We start from the raw sequence: 22,190 nt of genomic DNA on the forward strand, positions 1-22,190 counted from the left end.
TATGGGTCTGTCCAAAGAACGTCTTCTAATAATCTGTTGACATTAGTCTTTATTTCCTGATAACTACATTGTTTCATAGTAATTATGGGGTAAATAGACAGTCTTTTGTTGATGTCCAGAAACAAATCTTTGAAAGAACAGGAAATTAACAACTAAATTGAATTAATGTATTAAGTGTACTGTAAAACCAAACACTATCTTCTGTGCTCGGTATCAGATTACATCGTTCATTCCAGGAGTCTTATGAATTTTAATATCGGTTCCTTTAAGGGAAATTATAGCAATCTATGGGATCGGAAAATAAAGCGTTAGGTTTGCTGGCATTTTCATTTTTGATTTATTCATCAATTTGTGTCTATCCAAAGCTGAAAGTTGTTCTTTTGATTGACAAGCATTATACAAATCTCAATGGATTAAATCAACACTGGCACGAAATATAACAAATTAGCAAATCTTTGAATTTAAGACATTGTTACCAGCTGACATGAATTCATCATCAAAATTGACATTTATAGAATTTTCTTTTAATTGACTAATAAATAGTTTGACAAATAATTGTAACCATACCAGCATTGATTCAGATTTTCACTGTGATAGTTTATCTAAAAGTGTGAAGCGTGTTGATGTGACACTCTGCACACGTGTCAAGGTAGTACTTGGATGTACTTGGACCCGCAAAACGGATGTATCTGTTTGGTTGTATTCCCTTTTTGCAACAAAACCGTGCAGACGAATTAGGTATGTGCTCTGACCTGTAAGTGGGACCATGGGAGTTCCGTGATTATGCAGAGCTCTCGCCTACAGCTACGTCTGCTCATGTTTTGACAGACATTCCAAAGCTGTTGAAGGATGTGGACTGAGAGGTTTTTTCCTCTTGTGTTCGTCTTCATTAGCTTTCGTTTTTCTTGTCATCACAGTCTTACGCAAACACATTGAAACATTTCAGCAACTGCTGCTGTGTAAGCAGACTTTTTTTTTTTTTGCCAACAATTGGAGCTTTGAGAATTGTGAATGTTTTTGTTTTTTTTCTACTTCAAGCCTACTCAACAAGATTATATTTAGTTGCTGCTCTGTGTTTGGCTGTGCAGCCTCAAACCTTTCTAAATACTTCACAGCACAATTGCAGATATCTTGTGTGGTGTTGCAGCCTTCAGGAATGTTCCTCCGAATATTTACACTGCCAGAAAAGGACTGTGAATTTAGATTTCTCTCCTGTCATTAATTAAGGTCAACATTCTGCAGAAAGTTAATTTCCTCATGCTTCGGTCCGCAGTTTTTCATGATGAAGATCGTGTTGTCAAACGCAAACTTCTCTGCACCAGTGCAGACGCTCTCAAGTGCCAACAAGCCATTTCAAATTATGGCAATGACATTGCGAGATGCCAGCAGTAGTCAATGCCAAGGTAGAACTAAAACACTGCCAGCAAGATATTGCAGCCATTCCTGAAAGCAGGAAAGCGTGCCAGAACCTTGTCGCATACAAATATATGTTCCAAAGAGTTTCGGTGCCTTAAACTCTTTGGAACTGTACTAAATCAATTTGCGCCCCTCTACAAAAATGAATGTCATGCAATGCAAATCCAGCACTGAAGAGATAATTTCATTTGAGAGAAAACTGTTTCTCCTTTCGTACTTTCACATCGAGTAGCAAGTGCACACACCAACAAACTCCAATGAATTGATGGGAAAACATTAAACATTCAGTCACAGCTCATTGGCCCATTTTGTGTTGTTTCGAAGGTATTCAAAGAATACTTTTGAAATATGTTCCACTTTAAAGGACCACTGTGTATTTACTGACTGTAAGTAAGGAAGCAAGCACAAGTGTGTAATTAGACTTTTAATGTTGTAATGTTGCCGCTATATAAACTGTTACCTTATTGGGTTTAAAGAGTTAACTGATTGTCAGGGTCATACATTGTAGAAATGCTTTTATTGTTTTTAATTAAAGGAACCTTGAGAGATTTTTTCATAGGGAAAGTCACAATTTCATGAAGTAAGGTTCTTCTAAGATAGTGCCATGTTTTTAAGCCTTTAGTTTTCCTTGCATTTGCATTTGTCAATATTTTTGTAATCCATTATACCTTTGTTACTGTGCTCCAGGCAGTTTGTTTATCCAGTGGTAAGGGGCACTCCTTCGCACTTTATTTGTTTGCTCAGTTTACTCCTGCAGAGCCCGTGTGTGCAGTTAACAGCACTTAGGGAACAGCATTTTACACTCTTCCAGCCACTTAAAGGAAATAAAGCATGCTCTCTCACACCAGGCAGTTCAACAGGAGTTGTGGTTATATTAGTCAGCCTTTAATTTGGCAAATTCACATACCGTAGTCAACGTATGCATTCAACATCTAATTCAGCGGTCACAAAAACACTGTGCTGCTGCAGGAGTCAGGTGTTAACAGGTTGACATTTAAAGCCAGTAAGCTTTACTTTTAATCTCTTCAGTCCTGCTAAGAGCTCCCACACCGCCCTTGCACTTGATTTTATGAGAAGCTGCATTGTTCTGAACAGCAGCCAAGATGAGAAAACATTGTTTTTGATCCTCGAAAGGACAGACAAACTTATCCTTTTGTGAACTGACACACTGGTACATTCATGACTACTTGATCAGGATCCAGGCATCCAAACATGAGATGATTAGATGAGCTGCAGAAGTCAGGCTGAGAAGATAATGATCCACCACACCTTCCTGTTTCTCCACTCATGTACACATAGCGTGCCCCTGTGCTTTTAGGAGTGCTTGGATACGGCCTGATTGTGTATGAAACTGAATGCTTTAGTCTTCAAAGAAATCTTGCTTACTTCAGATGCACACGTCTCCTTTCCCACGAGTGACCCTTCTCAAAGTTTCTTCTTGATTTATTAACCTGCGCTTTCGCTAATTTGTTTTCGTTAAATTGGCTGTAAGGTGTAAAATAAAATGAGCTCATTAAAAAAATCATTAGACTTGACTTCTTCTGATCACCACATCAAAGGATGAACCAGAGTCTTATTCATACTAAAATACTAGCTACTAAATAGATTCTGACTGTCAATAATATGTCATAAAATGTATTAATATTCTACACGTACAGCTGCCCCAATCTGTTTTCTATTTATACATATTATGGAAAACTCAAAGCAGTATCAGCCTGAATCAGCCTGAATCGAGAGGATTGTAATTTTACCATTTTGCAACACCTGCTGTGGATAAAGACTTTTTGAAAATAAATAAAAGTGGCAATCCTAATTTGTGCTTTATAGTCATTAGCAACTCACACATCAATGTATAGAATTTCTCTGCAACATGAGTTGATTTAAGACCGTCCTATCAGGCTCGCCATCTTCTAACATGACACCCTGCGACACCGTACTTCCTGGTGGTTGACGGATGACTCCGTCTGGGACATTTCTGTGGTAAACACGTCTGGAGATGATTTACATCCAGGAATCTGTTTCCTCCTTGACTGCAAAATGCGTAACATGAGCCAACAGATAACTCCTATAGGTTGCTGGACACTTTTGGGTCTGCGTAACTCTGGTGTTCACAGCTTAGACAGAGATGTGGAAGCTTTCTCGTCTCTACCATTGTATAAGAGCTGCTACTTTCTCTGTTCAAAGAAACTGTACTTTTGTGAACACGTAATAAGTTTGTCCTCAAATATAATTCCACCCCCGCTCTTTCAAATGTAATTTCCTGAAAACAATTTTCCCTTATATTTGGACCAGTATGCCAATAACTATGAGTCGGCAATCAATTCTCGAAACAAACATGAAATCCAAATGATCAACTCCAAGTCATAAATTTAACAGCATAATCTAAAGTAGAATCTTAGACCAGTCCTCCTTATGTTTGCTGTTTAAACCAGCATATCCTCTGGAATATGTTAGCTGTCGGATCCTGCAGAGCCCCAACAGAGGCCCCCTGTACCACAGCAATGTGTTTACATTCTAATCTGTGTGATGGACCTGCTTGATAAGACTCTGGGCACTTCTGCAGCATCAGGAGAAAAAGGGAGAGCTCAGGAAAACTCTTTTTTTTTTGATACCAAGTCTCTTACTGGTTCTGTCACATCTGGCTTTGTGCCAGTAATTATTCCTGATGGGGTGATGCCCGCGCCCCTGTTCATCAACACCCAACATCAGATTATTCTGCTTTTGGACTGTGGAAGGAGATTAAACTCAAAAATCTTTCAGGAGAAAACTCCTGAGCCCCAGATGACAACCGCCTTAACATGCTAACAGAGGAGGTCAAGGAAACATAAGATGGAGGAACTGCAAAGGAAAGCTAGAATTTTGGTTGGCTGATATGTTCGATGGAAATACGTAAATCTCTTTCCGCTGCAGGCAAATATAAATAGCCACAGAATATTGTAGTTATATTGTGTTAAAACCTAGTCTCTACTTCCGTGTTCACTGCAAAAAAAGTATTTGATTTTGTTCAGAAATGAGTGTCTTCAAATGAAACAAGAAAACTGAAATTTGGATTGGAAACAAGTAAAAGAATCTTGACACGCTGGTGGATTTTTGGTTTTGCTTGTTGTAAGAAAACAACATTTTATTATTCAATAACTGTTGGCCAAACATTGCATCTTCTTTGCCAGTACGTTCCACTGTAATTGTCTGTCTAATACAAACGGAGGATTATATTCCATGATGCCAAGTTTCAGTTTGAAAAGAGTCGTTGGCCCTGTTTACACTTGTCTTGTCAATGCGACTTTTGTCACTCAATCATGCCAGGACGCATTAACTGTCTGCTCCGAGATTGGATCTTGCTCGCATTGGGATCCGATCAGCTAGACCACATGCCGAGGTGGCCTGGATCGCATTGAGTTCATATCTCAGTGAGGTGTGGAAAGCATGTTGGCAAAATCCAGACAATTTATCAAACATAGCTCTGAACATGAGTTCCTCTCCTGAGCGAGAGCAAAGGCAAGATGAGGAAAACCACGACTGAAGCACAGCTGAGACGAGCTGCTTAAGTCGTGTAAAGTTACTGCTGATGAAAACTCAATATTTCCTGATTTTGCTGGTAATATTACAGGGTGGAAGAGTAAGCGGCAAAAATAACGAAGAATTTATAGGAAACTAAATGTCTTTATCCACAGCATTGGGGCTCAGTGGTAGAGCAGGGTCGTCCTTCAATCGGAGGATCGGCAGTTCGATCCCCAGCTCCGCTAGTCCATCTCGATGTGTCCTTGGGCAAGACACTGAACCCCAAATTGCTCCTGCAGGCTGTTCCTGCGGGGTGTGAATGTTACTTAGTCCTGATGGGCCCCTGCCATCAGTGTGTGAATGGGTGTGCATGTGTGCAAAATCCAGACAATTTATCAAACATAGGATATCACATCCTCCTCCCCTCCTACACGGGAGTTCCTCTCCCAAGCGAGAGCAAAGGGAAGAGAGGAGAAAATGTGTCGACTGTGGACACATGCATGGAAACACATAGCTGAGTTCTGATCTGGGGCATCCGATCAGAAACGTTGCATTGAAAAGATAAGTGAATCCACCTTTTTGTAGTCCTTCCTTTCCTGTAACATGGTCTCAGACATTTAACTTGACTTGTTGTCTCAGTTGTTTACCCTCTGTGGTAATTTATGCATGATTATTAGCATTTTTATGTATTCTTGGCTTGATGCAAAAACAGATAATGTCTGACTAATTGCTGAAACATTGTAGCTCCTCCTCAGTCTTGTACAGTATGATGTGAGTAATGACAGAAGGAGAGTTGAGCTAATGTCCAGCTGTCAGCAACTTGTCTTGCTACTGGATCATTTGGGCTACGTAGATGACGGTTGCAGGTAGTTTCTGCCACACTTGTGATTGCTGCGTCTACTTATAAAGTGGCTGGCAGACTGTAAACCCAGTTGGAACGCATGAGACAAAATGTCAGGGGAAAAAAGAAATCACTGTGCAGATAGGCCTCTCTCCTTCTGAGCTCTTTGTGAATTACATGGTCTGCGATTGTTTTTCTCTTGCGAGTTGGAGCTGGGATCAAAATGTTGATGTTTGTTCCGTTATATTTCAGTCTTTTGAGCTTCATTTCGATGCAGTTGTGGTGTTTATTGTCATTGAGGCTAATGGTAGATGACACGTAACAGCTTATTGTTAAGCTGGCAACATTGGCCTCATGTCATCATTTTGCTTATTTTGATGAGATGGCCACACTTTTTTGATTGTGGGCCATGTACAAAAACAATATTAGGAGTCACAAGCCAAACAATAGTGAATGTGTAGTTTTCAGCCAGTTACACTGCAGGGAAATGGTTCTAGACCAGGAAACCCCATGTGCCATCTAGATAACTACACAGCAATACACAACAGTTTAACTATTATGTTTATCTGTCAATAAGTAGAGTTAAAACAGGCAGAAATTACCAAATTCCTATATTGTTTTCTGTTCATTCTTCTTAAAAGATTCTGATGCAAATTTAAATGTGAAATGTAAATTCTGTAGGTCGAATATTTAGATGTAAAAAACAGAACCATCAGAAACAGTAAAATAGCGTTTTCTGTTCCAAGAAAATAATTTCACAAAATGTAGTTCACATCTAGTGTTTAAACTAGGAAGTTCAATGTACGTACAATGCAATTTATTAGAAATATGCTCAAGCCATATTTTTAAAACAGTAGCTTGTCCACCTCAGGGATAGGGAGACATCTTTCAATCAAATGGCCTGGTGGCCTGATGTCCTGCATTGACAAATAACTCCCCTGCCTTGGCGACTAATACTGGGACATTGATAACTGTGACAGCTGCATTGAATTTATTTCGTACTTGAAGGTTGACAGGGCTACCTGCAGAGGACCACAGTGAAGGTTCACATACACACAGTCCCTCACAAGCCACTGATGGCCCTTCCTTTAGTGCCACCAGCCGGATTACCTTTTGGGTTTTGCTCGAATTCCTCAACAACTACTAGATCCGGGGGAGCCAACATGGTGCCCGTGAGCGCCTGGTGGCCCAGGCACGCTCTTTAAATAGCATGAGTCACGGTAGAGTCGTTCAAAGTGTTTTTGTCCCCTGATGGATTGGCACACAATTCTGTTAAAAATACTATAAAAGTAACGTACACCAAGGGGAGTAGTGAGGAGCTGGTCACTAGAAGTAGACTTGAAAGATAGAAACGAGTGCTACACACTCTGCCACCATGTGCTTTTATTTTTTATCAAGATAACATTTTGACCTTCAGGCCTTCTTTAAGATCAACAATCGTAGTTAGTCACAGGCACTGATGTGTTGTATAGGCCACACCCTAAAAACCCATCTGATGGTGATTAGATATTCATGCTCCACCATTGAGGGGAGAAAAAACAATCAAAAGGCCTTCAGCGAATCAAATTAGTTTGACATTGGCGGGACTTCCTGTGTCATACTATAATTGTTGATCTGGGAAAAGGCCTGAGGGCCGAAACGTCAACTGAATAATACACAACTTGAGCCAAACATTCATGGTTTCTGCTTTCCAGAGGATTAAAGACTTTAATGATCTTTAATGACTTTTTATCTCGTACTTGTGTTTAGTTCTTATAGCAAATGTTGGCAGTCTAACAAGCTGAACTAAGATGGTGAACATGATAAACATTATACTTGCTAAATGTTAGCATGTTAGTATTTAGTGTGTGTAAAATGTGTGTTTTAGCTGTCTAAATGTAACAGTCTATTTGCCATATATAGATATAGAGTGTTTTGCTTTAACTTAACATTATTGTAGTGTTATTGCTGGTAGCAGTTTTAATAAATAATAATGAATTCATATCAAAATATGTAACGATGATTAACTCAATTATGAATCATAAACCCATAAATTTGTATAAAAAGAATGATGTACTCATAAGACATCATTAATACAAGTTAGAGAATTTAACTTAAATTCAAGAAATCAACCAATTTTGGAAAAATAGGCAAAACTATTATTTATAAAACTTTTTTATGAATTAAATATTAATTAGACTAACTACATAACTAAACTACTAAACAGAAAATAAATAAATGAATAGAATAAATAAAGAATATGATGAAGAATACAATGAATAACGATGATGCAACAATATAATGAAAAAGCATTGTATGTCACCAGGTAGAATCAGTGACTCATATCTTTAATTGATGTCTATCAATTAAATTCATCGTTTTACGTTTATACATTCAATTTTGCTCAAAGAAATGTTTGCAGCGTTCAGCAGTGGAGAGTTTGAGTAGCACCAGGGAAGAGTTTGAAGCAATTTTATACTAGTTTTAATTTTAATTTAATTTAGATCTTTCGGTCTAAAGCTTATGGATCTGTTTTATGAATATTTCTATCCAAGATTATTTTATGATCTGACTTAAATGTATACAGCCTAGAAACATCAAACTCATTTACATCTGGAAGCTGTGTTGTTTTCACCTGACGGTTGTGATGGGCAGATGGGAGGTTAAGCTGTTTGGAGTGGCGGCTGTTCTTAAGTGGACATCGCTGCATCTTGTTGGATAATAGTAGTTTGTTAGAATCGCATTCTTCCATCTCTCGCTCTGTGGCAGTTTGGCTTTCTCTGGTATCCTCATCTCCATACCTCTCTCCTTCTCAGCAGGATGCTGAATCATCTTATCACCCCCCCTTTGTAGCTGCGGGGGTCGTTGTGTTATCTTTGCCAGTTTATTTTTCTCAATAGCTGCTGGAACAAATCTTCAGCACGTTGGTGCATCGCAGGTCAGAGCTGCATGGCACATTAGACGGCACGGGATGGCTGTAGTCGACGGGTCAGGAACACAAGGCCAGAGAAGAGGTAGAACCATCAGAGCCGCGAGGGAGAGATCTGGCCAGCAGGATTCAAACTTATCAAATATTTGTGGTATTTTAGAAACAAGCTTCTTTCTTCTCAGGTCGCCCGGAGGTCCCCTCAGCTTGTGTCCTGTAGATGTGTCGGCTCGCAGTGGGTCTTTGAGCCTGCAGAAGGACAGAACTGCCCGCTTCCCCCACCTCCCGGGCCGGATGGGGAGGGGGGGTGGGGGATCATAGATCAGCGTCAAAGTCCAGAGTCGAAGTAGAAGAGAGAAGAGCGGTGTCCTCCGACGTCTTCTTGCTTTATCTTCTTGAGACAGGGGGGGTGCAGTGTATGGCGGGAGCAGCTAACCACTCCCATTCTAACACTCTCTTCTTATTTAATTTAACCTTATTTTGCAGAATTAATACTAGTCAACTGCGTAGTCTATTTAATTCTTCCATATTTGACAGCTTGCCTATCTCAGCTGCAGAACACTACCAAACAGTGATTATCATGGATGTAACTAATTATATATGAACTCACATATTTTCACTGTGGTAAATGTCAAGCTGGCACGATTAATGTATAAAGACACACTATAATAAGGCAGTAATGTATGATGAGTTTTGTATGACTACAGAACAAGATTAGAACAAATGCAAAAAAACAAACAGTTAAAAGGGTAAAGTGAATTTGGTTACGCTGAGGTAGATTCAAAATATAAGTAAATACAAGGATCCAACTATAAGCTCAACCGTACATTCAGGTACATGTTGTTTTGCATCAAGACTCGGACTCAGATGTGTGTCTGTGTCCTCTCTGCTCCTCAGGGATGGAGATGCTCATAAAAGGAGAACGGCGATGTCATAAAACCTTCTGTGAGTTTATCCAGGCGTGTGGTAGTCCGACCACTTAGTGCCCTATGGGTCGTGAGAGCAGTTCCTGAAAGGAGTTTATTAGTTAAGATTTGGGAACAACCCAAGTAACAAGTGTGGTGGAAAAAATGCAGACATTTTGAACATTCAGAAACCTCGTCATTGAACATAATATAGCGTTTTTCACAGTCATCCACTATCAGCATTCTGTTCAGTGTGTTGAAAGTCAATGCAGAGATCCTCCTGAGAGACGACTGATTATGAAGTTTCATGAAGCCCAAAGGGGAGCTGCTTGTCTGCTAGTCGTGTCTGTGTGACCCTCTTAGCAAAGAAGCGATGTTTGAGCAATACCTTATGGGCTCATTACCTGTGAGGCAGCGGGCAGGGTCAACGGATACATCTAGTCTGGAACTTAATACAGTATAATTCCTACAGCAGTAGAAATTGAGATGTGAATGAAGTAAGCATCCATATTACCCCTCTTTTAGTTATGTGACATATAGCCTAGAATTTCCAGAATTCAATATTTGTTTTCATGTTAGGGTGTAATTCAAAAATACTGATACTTTTATTTGAGGACTCAAAGGAGAAATAAAGAATTTTAAGAGAATAAGTAACACATTTTACGTCTTTTTTTCTATAAAACTTTAAGTGAATTATATTGCAGGAAGATCCACTTTGTTTTATTGGTTAACATTTGAAATTCAAGAACATTTCAAGACATAATAAAATATTTAATTGGTTTTGTTAAGCCTATATGGATCTGTTCAGTAATCTCTACAGTGTCTTTCCACTCTTGTTCTTCTTTTCACACCTCTACTCTGTTTGATACATTATGATTTTCATCTGAAATTAAGTCTATTAGATGCAATAAAGGCAACCCAGGGCGTGAACTTTTAAGAGCTCTATTATTCTTTTCACTGAAACCACATAAAGAAATGAAATTAGAAACACAGGGAGAGGTGGACTGGCATGTAGTTAGCTCTGCTGCTGCCACCCACTCAGTCCTATGTAGCTGATGGGTTTCACCTGAAGCTGTGTGGCGACCTTTCATCAAAAGTCTTGTTTCACTAGAAATGCATCAGGATCAATGAAAAAGTTTTCTTTTTAAACAAAGAAAACTGTCTACACCTATTGCACTTCAGTTTAGTTTTGTTCCAACTTGTGTAACTGACTTCAATCCCTTGTAGCTTTGCACTACTTGTATGTGAAAGTATCCACAAATAGTTATCACTCAACTCTGCAGTTCCCCTCAGCTCTGTGAAGCTATACAGCGTCTTTCAGCTCATTGTTTTGAATATCAGGGCCACATCTTCAAAGTAAACAAACTAAACTCAACATAATTTACAAATCATTCAATTGTTTTTCCAGAATATTTGCAATTTGCACTAGTTTTACAGAAATGTATAGAAACTAATACATTATATGCTTTGTGTGTGTGTGGACATGTTGCATACACACACACACACACACACAATCTCTTCATAATATATAAATGTTTATGTTTACTCATGTTCAGCTTTGTCGTCCTTGTTGTTTAGCTGTTGAAACAAAAAAAACAGAATCCGATTCCTCGTGTGTGTGCTCCTTACCTGGCCAATAAAGCCGACTCTGATTTACTGATTCAGACTCTCACAGCTCTCATAGCGTCGTTTTCATCTGCAGCAGACAGGTGTTTTCAGCAAATAGACCTGCTAAGTATCACCAATTCAAACTAACCCTCATGTTGCTTCACGTCTGTTTGATTGCAATATCAATTTGATAAGATAAAGTTGATATATGGCAAAGTGTTACAGCCCCCAAATGCAAAAAAAGAAAATAAAATCCAATCATTGCAGGTTTAACGTGTTGATCTGCACTGTTACATTGTTAGGTTATTCCATTGGTCCACACTAAACCACATCTTTGATTCTATTTTCATTTCTGCCCACTCTATATTGCAATTGTGTTAAGATGCATCAAAAGGCCTCTATGCCGAAGCCCCTCTGGAGCTGCAGATGCATAGCAGTGCCTGCTCCCATGTGAGCTACTCATCCAAATGGAGAACAGAATCTTGTCAATGACATCCCTGCTGTTTTTCTGTATTTAAATTCATCCCTCAATTTCTTCATTGTGCTCTCCCCACAACTGGGATCAGCTCAATAACAGCCTAAATAACGACGCTATGAAATGTACTCGTCGGTGGAATGAAAAGTCCCGTTCGCTCTCTCTACCCTCCCCTGTTGCCGTATACAAAGCAGTGTGAGCAGGAACGTGAGGAAATAATATTTTTTTCTGTTGTGGATACGAGGCTGTGACTGTGGGGCAAATGAAACACTCATCACTCTAGATTTATGGACCAGAGACGGCACAGGCACAGCGTGTCGACGGCTCACTGCCGATGTGGCGTGCTAGCAGACGGGTAATGAAGATGCAGGAGACGGAAATGTGCTTTGAGTTAATGGGGTTCATACTGCTCTCACAGCGGCAGAAAGTTCTGCCACAAACAAGGAGGACACTTTTTGGCTCGAAGACTTGCTTTTGATTAAGTTGAAAGATTGTCTGCTCTCCCTAGTTGGCAATAGGCTGGAAACATCATCTGTGTACTATAACCATTACCTGAGATGGCTGGTTGTAAATCAAAATGTGAGCAGTTGTGGGGAGAGGACTGTTGACTCTCTAACAACAGAGAAAAGCCGACAAAGTAATACATTTATGGTGGGATTTTTGTTTTTGGGGGGGTTTTGTTTATCGACTGGAACCAACCTAGCTGCAAAAATAGATTTTTATAATCATAACCAAACTCCTTCATGTTTAATAGTTTTTGTTTTTAATTGACTTTTCTGATTAGTTGCCTGGAGAAAAAAAACCTGTTGCTTTCTACTTGGGCTCTTTTGCAGGGAAAATGTCAAATATCCGCTCAGTCCGGAAGAGGCAACAGCTGAACAACTTGGTTGCCATGGTTACGGAGCTAGCCAGGCCCGGACACACCATCGTGGATTTCTGCAGCGGAACGGTAACCGCATTCATCCATCGGTCAAGCATCGCATCGCATCGCATGCATATTTATCGCCGCACCCGATGGCCACATCGGGCTGCCGCTCCATTAGGAACTAGTGCTCGTATTCCCTGGTGCTGTTGCCTTTTTAAATGACTTTTGTTGTTGGAGGGTGTACACAGACGGAATGGTAATTGCATTTAAATGAAAATGCTCAGAGCGGTAGCGCTGCGTGACATAAGGGTCAATACTTTGTTGGAAAGGGTAGCACTAATCATAACTCCACTGTAGCCCCGTTGATGCATGCTTTCTCTTTCTTTCTCTCAGGGCCATGTCGGGATTGTTCTGGCTCACACACTCCCAGATTGCCAGGTAACGTGTGTATTTGTGCAAGTGTGTGTGTGTGTGTGTGTGTGTGTCGTGTCATTACATTTTGTTGCTCCGACAACATGAGCATTTTGAAGACTTTACTTTGGTAACTTTTAACAGCCATTTGTCATTCTTTTTTTAATGATGAAGATATAAATGAAGATATCTGCAGATAAACCAATTCATCTATTATTAATAAATGATGATTATCAATCATTAAATGCATCCCTACAATCATCATATAACATAGTTTAGTCATGTTATGTTTTGTCTGACTATTTTGCTTTTTCTCCTCCTATGATGTCATCTGTCTGTCACTTTAATGAGGTCGTGTTTTTTGTTAATTTTGAAAGCTAAATAAAATATATCATTTTTTTTCCTCTGCGTAGATCTCAGTCTTTTTGAACATTGCTTAATGTTGACACACATTTAAACTGTATTATAGCTCATTCCAGGTCATTTAAAACATTTTCAATCATCTGCCGCTGTGTTTTTATTTTCTTTTATTTAAGGTCATCCTCATAGAGAACAAAGAAGAGTCGTTGGTCAGGGCTCAGAGTCGTGGCGCTCAGCTCGGTCTGAAAAACATCGGCTTCATTCAGGCTAATTTGGACTACTTCACCGGACCGTTTCACATTGGGGTGAGTGTAACGTGTAACATTATACAACACTATATCAATTTTACTCCAGTCGTATGATGACCTATAGATTCTTTAGACAATCATTTCGAAATGACTGCGAAAGTATTGCAAGCAAATGCGATGTAACAGTTGTTTGTGATGGTAAAATCATTCAAATCAAACCATAGTTCAAATACAATTATTAAGTAGTCACAATATCATTTACTGCACTGTTTTATCCTATTCTAATTTGGATGAAATAGCAGCCACAGTAGCACTGATTTTGTTTACTGTATTTCGATAGAATTATTTATTATAAAACTTTAATCACAATCTGATTTTGCTGTTTCCACATTTTTAGCAAATTTAATTTCCTTTCACACTTTCACAATATCTTTTCAACAGATCAGTGAAAGTGTGTTCTGACACAGGGAGCATGTGATGAGCAGTGACACTTGGTTTGCAAACTCTGAAGTAGGCGTCTACAACAAGTAGCTTGCTAGCTACTAGTAGCTCGCTAATCGTTTGTGAGTGGTTTCGTGGCACACATCCTAACGATGTACAAAATCCTTCACATTTTTTGGGATTATAATAAAGGCAATGACTGCTGCAGCTAAAACGTTAAAGGACCATTACAGTACAACAGAAATGATGTCTGCTATTGCCGATGTACAACAAGTAGCTCTTTCCATTTAGATTTTGTAAAATTAGCTCTTTTAGGAACAAAAGAATCAAGAAGAAAAATAATGAAGCCACTGTTGTCCCGCTGTTGCATTTAGGGCTGTCCTCCACCAAAGAACGTCTTGGTCGCCTAATGTTTTTTTTCTTACTATTCGATTAGTTGATTTAATCTACAGATATTTAAAACACAAACACATTTAAAATCTTGTGTTTACCAGAGATGTGTTCATAAGCTTCTTCATATAGCGTGACAAAACCGTAGAATACGACTAAACGATCAAATAAATCTTAGTCGACTAAGACCTAAACCACCAATCAGTCGACTAATCGACTAAGAAGGGTCAGCCCTAGTCATAACGATCATCTTATTGAGCTACAAAGCAAACACAATGTGTTTACATCAAGAAGTCCATGACATTGATTTATTTTGCTGCATTGAAATTCTGCAACAGCCTTATCAACAGAGTAATCATCCAGCTCCGTATCGCTTTAATTTTTCAAGCATGCTGCTTGAAAGCATTGCTGTCAAAACAGTTCTCATAATTTGGCTTTCATGACATGCAACATTACCTTTTCCTTAAAATGTCAGTCATGATAACCAAGACAATAACTCAGTGCTTCTCATTTCTGATGACGCACTGAAACAGAAAAGTAAACACATTTTTATTTTCTTCCTACTCTGTCACATTCACAACTGTACTGCGAGGTGCCTGAACGTTGACTTTTTTAATCTTAATACTTTTTTTATATTTTGGAGAAGCCCCGCCACACATCCCATGGAGAGACATGTCCCTCCCTCATCCTTTTTCCAGAAAGTGAAAATGCCATCGTGCTGTTATTTTTTTATCAGCGCAGCTAAGTTGGCTTTTCATTTCCTGAAGAGGAGCTTTTAATCAGAACCCTTTTAGTGGCCTGCACTTCAGTCAAGCAGTGTATGTCACCATCTCCTCTCTGATTATTGGAAAGCCAAAAAGGTAGTTTTACCCGGAAAATAAAGGGCAAAGCTAATGTCAGAGTCCAGGGATCTCTTCAGTGAGGCTTGTCTTTCTTTGTTCTTGCTTACTACTACTGTCCCTTTGGTTTGCTTTCAAAATCATTTTTGCCAAGATCTTTATGAAGAGTTATGCTCTCATGACTTGACGAGGTTGAAGGAGTCTCTTTCGAAAAAGGAGGTGTAATCTTTGGAAAGTGTTTGTAATAAAAGTAGAAAAAAGGTTTGTCAGCCATTTCAAGTTTTATGCAGTCAACTTGGCCGTGTCACCTTTTTACTTCTCAATTCATCACACAGTTGTTGTTTTTTTACACCAATATATCTGCCAAGACTGCAGTTTGTGTTCTTTAAGCTTAAAGAGCCAACTTAGTAAATGTGTTTAATTCGGCACAGCTTATACCTGCAACAACAGAATAAATATTTTACTAGCTTTCAGTCTCTATGTTTAATGGGGCTGAAACAATCTAGAATCAGCATTGGGTAGCACTGTCCTGCTGCAAGTGGAAAACACCCACTTTCATCTGCAGAGCTCTTGACTTTTCAAACAGATAATTACTATCAATTTAGATCAAATGGGTTCTTAACTGTGGTTGTTTATTGGCTGTTTGAATCTGGCTGTGTCAGGCAAAACCAGGTCTTTGGGATTTAAAAACAACGTTCATCCCAGCTAATGAAGAGTCTCTGAATCCCTGTTTCCAAACAAGGGGACATTTTGCTCTCCAAGAGAATCTTTACCATCATCACTCTTGATTATTTGCGTGTCTCAGGTCAGTGTCTTCCCCCAAACATCTTCCAGCCGTGAGTCATAGCCCAGTTTTAGAAAAGCCAGCTGTTCTAGTAGCCTCACTTTGACTCTCTTTGGGACAAATAGGATTATATATGAACCTGCTGTAATTAGAAGCTATTGTTCCAGCATCGTCACTCCACTGAGACCCGTTCCACTTGGCAAGAAACAAACAGCATAGATTATTCTTCTCTACAATATGTGGGTGTTATTTTTTATTTTTTTTGTAGCCTAGTCAGAGAGTTTACACGCAGACACATGGATTTTCAATGAACAGTAAAATGTATGTATGAAGCAGGTGCATACGTTTGTACTTTTCTGCACCGCTTGAGATTCGTAGCTCAACTTCGATGCGGCCTCAGCTGTTGCTTTGACTAAGCTTCTTCCTGCATGACACAGATGTTCTCACCTGAAGGAGCCACCCATCACACTGGTTTTTAATCCAGTTATGTATTATACATGGTCCCATTTTTAGTCCCGCTCATTTAATCAGACTAATTAAGTTGAGGTGTCCCTATTCTTAGACAGTGTCTGCTCTTCCTGTCTTCAGTAGCATAACACCGGTGTTCGACTCGTAGCCTTTGCATACAGTGTATATAGTTTGTATTCTTTCTCTTCTCAAATAACAGTGAACACACCTTTGAAGGCAGGAGAAGTTGTGGAGCTTGAAGTTGATTTAGATTTGACTTCATCCGTTACTGGTTCTGCTTTAGGGTCTGATTGTTTCCAATTGATTCCTGTGGTAGACTTCTCCGTTTGTGTGAAGAAAAGTGTACTTGCCGTTATTACTTTAAGCCATATGTATCTAAGTTAACTATGAAGCGAAGACACTCTCTATGCGTGTTCACTATGTGGGTCCTTCGCATATCTCAAGAACCGTTCTTCCGATCTACTTCACACTCGGTGGCTGTATTGCTGGGGACTCGAGGACGCGCAGTGTCGATGTTGGTGCAGGTTGGACGTGCAACACATTTACTAGTTGGCCTTTAAATAAACAAGCGAACAGGGCTCTGTGCAGCAGAGGTGGCGTTGCTTCAGGGCTCACTCTCATAGCACTCTGTGTTACGACCTATGCAATTCTACAAAAATCACATTGTACAAATCATAATAATGAATCAATCTATCTGGAAATGATTAAAACTTAAGAAAATTAGGCCTACGTTAGTTGTAAAAAAATATCAAAGAAAATTACTATTTTTTTGTGCAACAACTGCCTGAGTTTGCTTGTTGTATGTTAGGAAGAAAGAAATATTAATATTATCAATTAGTCATTTAAGGGTTCTATGTTTTGTTTTGTTTTATTTTTTGGACACATGAGATTATGTCTGTTCATCTCCAGTCAAATGCAATATCGTATCAGCCACCTTTGGGAGGAAAACTACACAAAACAAGGCTCACATACCAGAAACTCTCAACATTTTTGGAAGTTCTGCTGATATCAAATTCTTATTGATGACAGACCTGTTTTACTTGAATCGCTAGGTATTATTAAGAGTGATATCTTAATGAACTGCACATTTACAACTCCAATGCGGCAAAGACGAAGCTATTAAAAACGGCCTCGTCACACCTCTCTATAACAGTATTGCACTGCTGCAGAAGAGTGTGGTGTTGATTAAGAAGAGTTTTAGTCGGCGTTATTGCAGGGACTTGTTCTGTCTGATAGGATAGGAGAGGGATGTAATTACTTGAATAAGTGTGAATAATGAAGCCTCATTATTTCTGTGATGTGATTATTGAGAGGAAGATACAGATACAAAACAACAGCTTTTCCTCTCCCCAAAAGAGTGATTAATCAAAGAACACAGTTTTATAAATGGCCCTTGGTCCTTTTGGTTGTTGCATATTGATTTATGATTTATTCTTCCTAATCAAATGCATGAAATACTTTATGTCTATCGAATGGTTTAACTCAGCCTTGTATTTATTTTCCTCCATTTTTTAATTAGTATCCCACGTTACATATTGGGCTGGGACATAACATTATTAATAATGCTTAAACAGACAAAGACAAAAGAAAGTCTTAGCCATTGATAAAGGAAGGATGCTTTGTTGATCAAGAATTGCAAATGCATAATGCATAATGAATTATCAGAACATATCAGAATGTGTTTTATTTAAGTTTCTTTTGGATGAGTGGCTTTGTGTTTGTGTTAAATCAAGGCTAGAGGTTATGAAAAGTAATTAGGATTTACCACAGCATGACTAATGTGCAACATTAAGTAGCTGGAAAAGAGTGATGGTGTTACTTTGTTAATTCTTTTTTCTTTAGATGTGTAGGATGTAACATCATGCAATCTCTGATATAGTCTCCTCCTAATCAGCAGTCTGAAACATACTGTTGAAAGAACATAAGCTAGGCCTTTTCCTGATGTCATGAATAAATGCAGGTTAGACAATTAGGTGTCTAATAGATGCAAGGCCATGCAGGTAATTGATGTTAATTTTCTGAGTTTCTGGTCTTTATTTTATATGTGCAGTCGTTGTATAAATTCCTCTTTAAATCAGTCCGCATCTTTGTGAAGTGGACTGAAGAAGACTAGTTTCCTAGTGCGGTTTGTGAACTCACATGTACATTTCTTGTGTAGTTGTGAGCTGTGAAGGATTGCTGCAGCTGTCCAACTTCCAGGGAGCGCTTAAGCACCTCTGAGAAATGTACCCCCACCCATACATTTCAGTGAGTTCACGAGTGGGTTTGGCCATGTTTAGAGAGTCTAGAGGGTATCTTCTCTAATCTTTTGTAGTTGCTGCCAAACTTGGCTCAGCCCTGTCCTGACCGAGTCTCTATGGCACTGCTGTCAAGGCAACGTGCAGTAGATTTCGACTCCCGGACGCCAAGAGACAACTTCTTGTAAGACAAGAATAGAAGTTTGGGGTGGCTGCTCGAGTTGGACAGGGTTAATGTCAGTGTGCCCAAGTAGCTATTGTCACATCAGACCGTTGATAATGCATTTCATGTGGACCATTACCAGAGAATCTATTTCGCTAATGTACGCCTGAGAGGAAATCATCTACTTTACCACTCTACTTTGGATGTTAAACTCATTTCCTTTTTATAAATCATAATGTATTTTTGCATTCTGGAATGCAGACATGCTATAATATTTGGTCTTTCCACCCTCCGATATATCACCACACCATTACTAATGTATAGCTAGGTGTTTACCCACTCAATGGGAATCCTGATGCATTTGTGCCTCCACTCCTACATTTAGTTTGCTCTAACTCCCCGAGTGTTCACCCTTTGAGAGCATAGATGTATTTAAAAGCAGCAGTCATTATGAAGTAATCAATGGGATTGAGTGTACGCTCTCAAGCGCTCTCACTTCTTGTCTTGCCGTTAGACAAAAAAAGGTTTTCAAGAAATCTTTTTTTAACGTGCATTTGTTTTTTTTGTTGTCTGTTTCACTTCAGGTTGCCCTCCATGCATGTGGCGTTGCAACAGACATGGTGATGGAGCATTGCATCCAGGCCGAAGCCGAATTTGTCATCAGTCCATGTTGCTACGGCTTCATCCAAAACGCAATCAAGTTCACCTTCCCCAAAAGGTTTGTGGCTGCTCACAGCACCTCAGTCCCATGTCACCTCTCAGGGCTTCTGACCATGTTGTTTTCTTGTTAGACCCCTGCTACCACTGCTGCTTCGCTCCCATTCTCTCTTTGTGATTTTTTTTTTTTTTTCTCCGTTTTCTCTTTTGAGCCTCTAGCTCTCCATCATTTGCACACTTATTTTCACAACACACAAACACACACACACACTCTATATTTCTTGTCACTACTTTTTGTTCACCTCCTGTCTCTTATCATCACCACTGACAGTACAAGGCAGCAGTGTCACATCGCCTTCACAGCCAGGTCCACCTCTCACCTTTTCAATCGTAGCCCCCCGTTCTATCAGCGGCAAGATAGAGGGTTTGCTGTGCTGGTGCTGTCTAGAATATTAGAGAGTGATAGAAAAATTCAGTTGGAGGTACAGACATGAAATGCTACTCTGTTTTTATTTAAATGACTTTATCATACGCAGTGTTACAGACAATTCACTTAATTTTCAGTTCTCGTGATGCTGTTTTAACAGAGACGGAAGAAACAAATGGCAGCAGAGAAGAGGAAGTGATAGGCTATACTTAAATGGTGTTGATCCTGTTGCTATAGCAGCGCTCTGTTGACTAACAGGCTCTGTAATGGCTTCAGAATCATTACACGGTAGTATGCTGTTAAAACCACTCTGGAACACGGAAGCTACAAAAATGAAAACGTTGTGTAGGACTGCTGAAAGACTGTGATCACTAGCAAGTTGAAGTGGAGATACCCACTGTGACTGCTGTGCTGATTAGGATTTTGGCATTGAGACTGATGGGACCGACTTGGGCCAAGTCTGTTCCGGTCTGGGTCAAAATCACACAGTGCATTGTGTCGACTGATTTCTTTTTCTGATGTAGTCGCTGACCATCAAAAATGCTGAGCAAACAGCGAAATGGTTTTTGTCAATCAGTTCTTTTCAATCCAGTGAGCAGGTGTCTGTGCAGTCACTGCTCACATCATGTTCACTTGAGTTACCTACGTAATCTCAATTAGTTTAAAAGTTATAGTTTCACATGCCTGGACCAGAGCGCAATGACCCAGCGAACACAGCAGCCACATGAGATACAATTCAGAAACGGCACCGGTCGCATGGTCAGTGAAATAGAAATGAGAAGTCATTTATAAGTCACACGCAGAATGGGTATAATAAACTAGTCATAATTAGCAGTGGTATGTGTCAGTAAAAGTCACTATATGTCTGTGAGACGGAGTACATGACAGTGGAACATGAGTATAAAGTTGATCAGTGCCATAAGTCTGCAGAACGGCAGCGGAAAAGCAAAAAGCAACAGTGACATTGTTCACTCAGAACTAACGTGTACCACAAGAACAAGAGCGCCATAATTCTATCTTTTTGATCTCAGTGTTGCTGTCAGTGATGATGTTAAGGTTCATTTCACCACAACTAGTAATGCAGCATTAAGCGTAGATATTTTTGCTATGGCTTCCAGGACTTTGACATAACAGCACAGCGATGTAGAGCAGTGGATAAACTGTGTATTGTTACTATGTTTCAGGTTGTTTTAAGGGACCCTGGGGAGGACCCTCAGTTTACAATTATAAATATTTAAGAGTTTTCACATACACACACCTAGTTTTTCCTCTCCTCACTTTTGCAAACTTGACACTTCACCCCTCGTAAAATATTAAAGAATGGCGAAAAAAAAAAAAGACCTTGCAGCTGTAATGGACAACACGGAGCTGTGTTTCTGGAGGGCAGTCGTGCAGTGATGGGCCAACACACCTGACTCTGTCAATCTTCATCTTGCTACTTTTAGTGTTTTCCCCTCAGGTCATGTTCCAGGTACTCATGCGGATATTCTGCAGGTGCCGACATTCCAGGCAGTTCACAGGTTTTTTTATGAGCTGTGAAACTTAACTGCCCATTTCATTAAGGCCCTAACAGTTTGAGTTCAACTTAAGACTTCTCTCCATGTGACCTGACTGGCCCCTAACCCCTGACCCTCTTCATGTTGACTTTTAATCAGCTGCAACATTTAACCATCACAAACAAACCGACTCTGTTCCCATGTCAGAGCAAAAGTCCTTGTTCCCCAGAGAGAAAGCGGTTTGTTTTTAGAGACAATGCATGCTGTTTGTGTGTTGTTGAGCCTTCGATTTGGTTATATGTTTTTAGTTTGTTTGTAAAAATTGATTTTTCCTGGAAAGAAAGTGGGTCTTAGAGCTGAAAGAGTAAACACATGATAACGCACTTTACCACAAAAATTCAATCACTACACTTTAATGTCTAAATATATTCTGTTTTTTTCTGTTTTTACAGCAAAAGGTTCCAAGAGACCCTGACTCATAAGGTATGCTTTTACATGTGATTTAATCCCTCTATTGCATTTATTTATTTGCACTCTGCAAAATATCCAAAACAGAATACTGAATTACAGCAACTGTTTTTACAAGGATTGTGTTTGAGGTTCACTTCCCCAATGCACATCGAAAGATGCCTTCATGGGTCACGACTTATTTGAATGAACTTATGTTCCGTTACAACACAATGAAACAATTCTTTATCTTCGCTAATTGCTTCCTAATTAAAATGCCACTGCATCAACAGAAGTTATAATGGACGA

The 22,190-nt window shown here is 39.4% G+C and overlaps 1 protein-coding gene across 3 annotated transcripts in view; it reads left to right on the forward strand.

The window, feature by feature from the left end:
• gstcd (glutathione S-transferase, C-terminal domain containing) overlaps positions 1-22,190 on the forward strand; it is a 49,108-nt gene that overhangs the window by 20,962 nt on the left and 5,956 nt on the right. For all 3 annotated transcript variants that reach the window (XR_004213621.1, XR_004213622.1, XM_031871411.1), the window contains exons 6-10: positions 12,482-12,597; positions 12,907-12,951; positions 13,461-13,589; positions 19,439-19,572; positions 21,887-21,917. Coding sequence is in view for 1 of the 3 variants with exons in the window: in XM_031871411.1 (XP_031727271.1) it covers positions 12,482-12,597; positions 12,907-12,951; positions 13,461-13,589; positions 19,439-19,572; positions 21,887-21,917 (455 nt within the window). In the remaining 2 variants the exon portion in view is untranslated. The remainder of the gene's footprint in view (positions 1-12,481; positions 12,598-12,906; positions 12,952-13,460; positions 13,590-19,438; positions 19,573-21,886; positions 21,918-22,190) is intronic.

The sequence above is a fragment of the Anarrhichthys ocellatus genome, unplaced genomic scaffold (assembly GCF_004355925.1).
Source record: "Anarrhichthys ocellatus isolate YVR2014 unplaced genomic scaffold, GSC_Weel_1.0 scaffold58, whole genome shotgun sequence".
Taxonomy (NCBI): Eukaryota; Metazoa; Chordata; class Actinopteri; order Perciformes; family Anarhichadidae; genus Anarrhichthys; species Anarrhichthys ocellatus.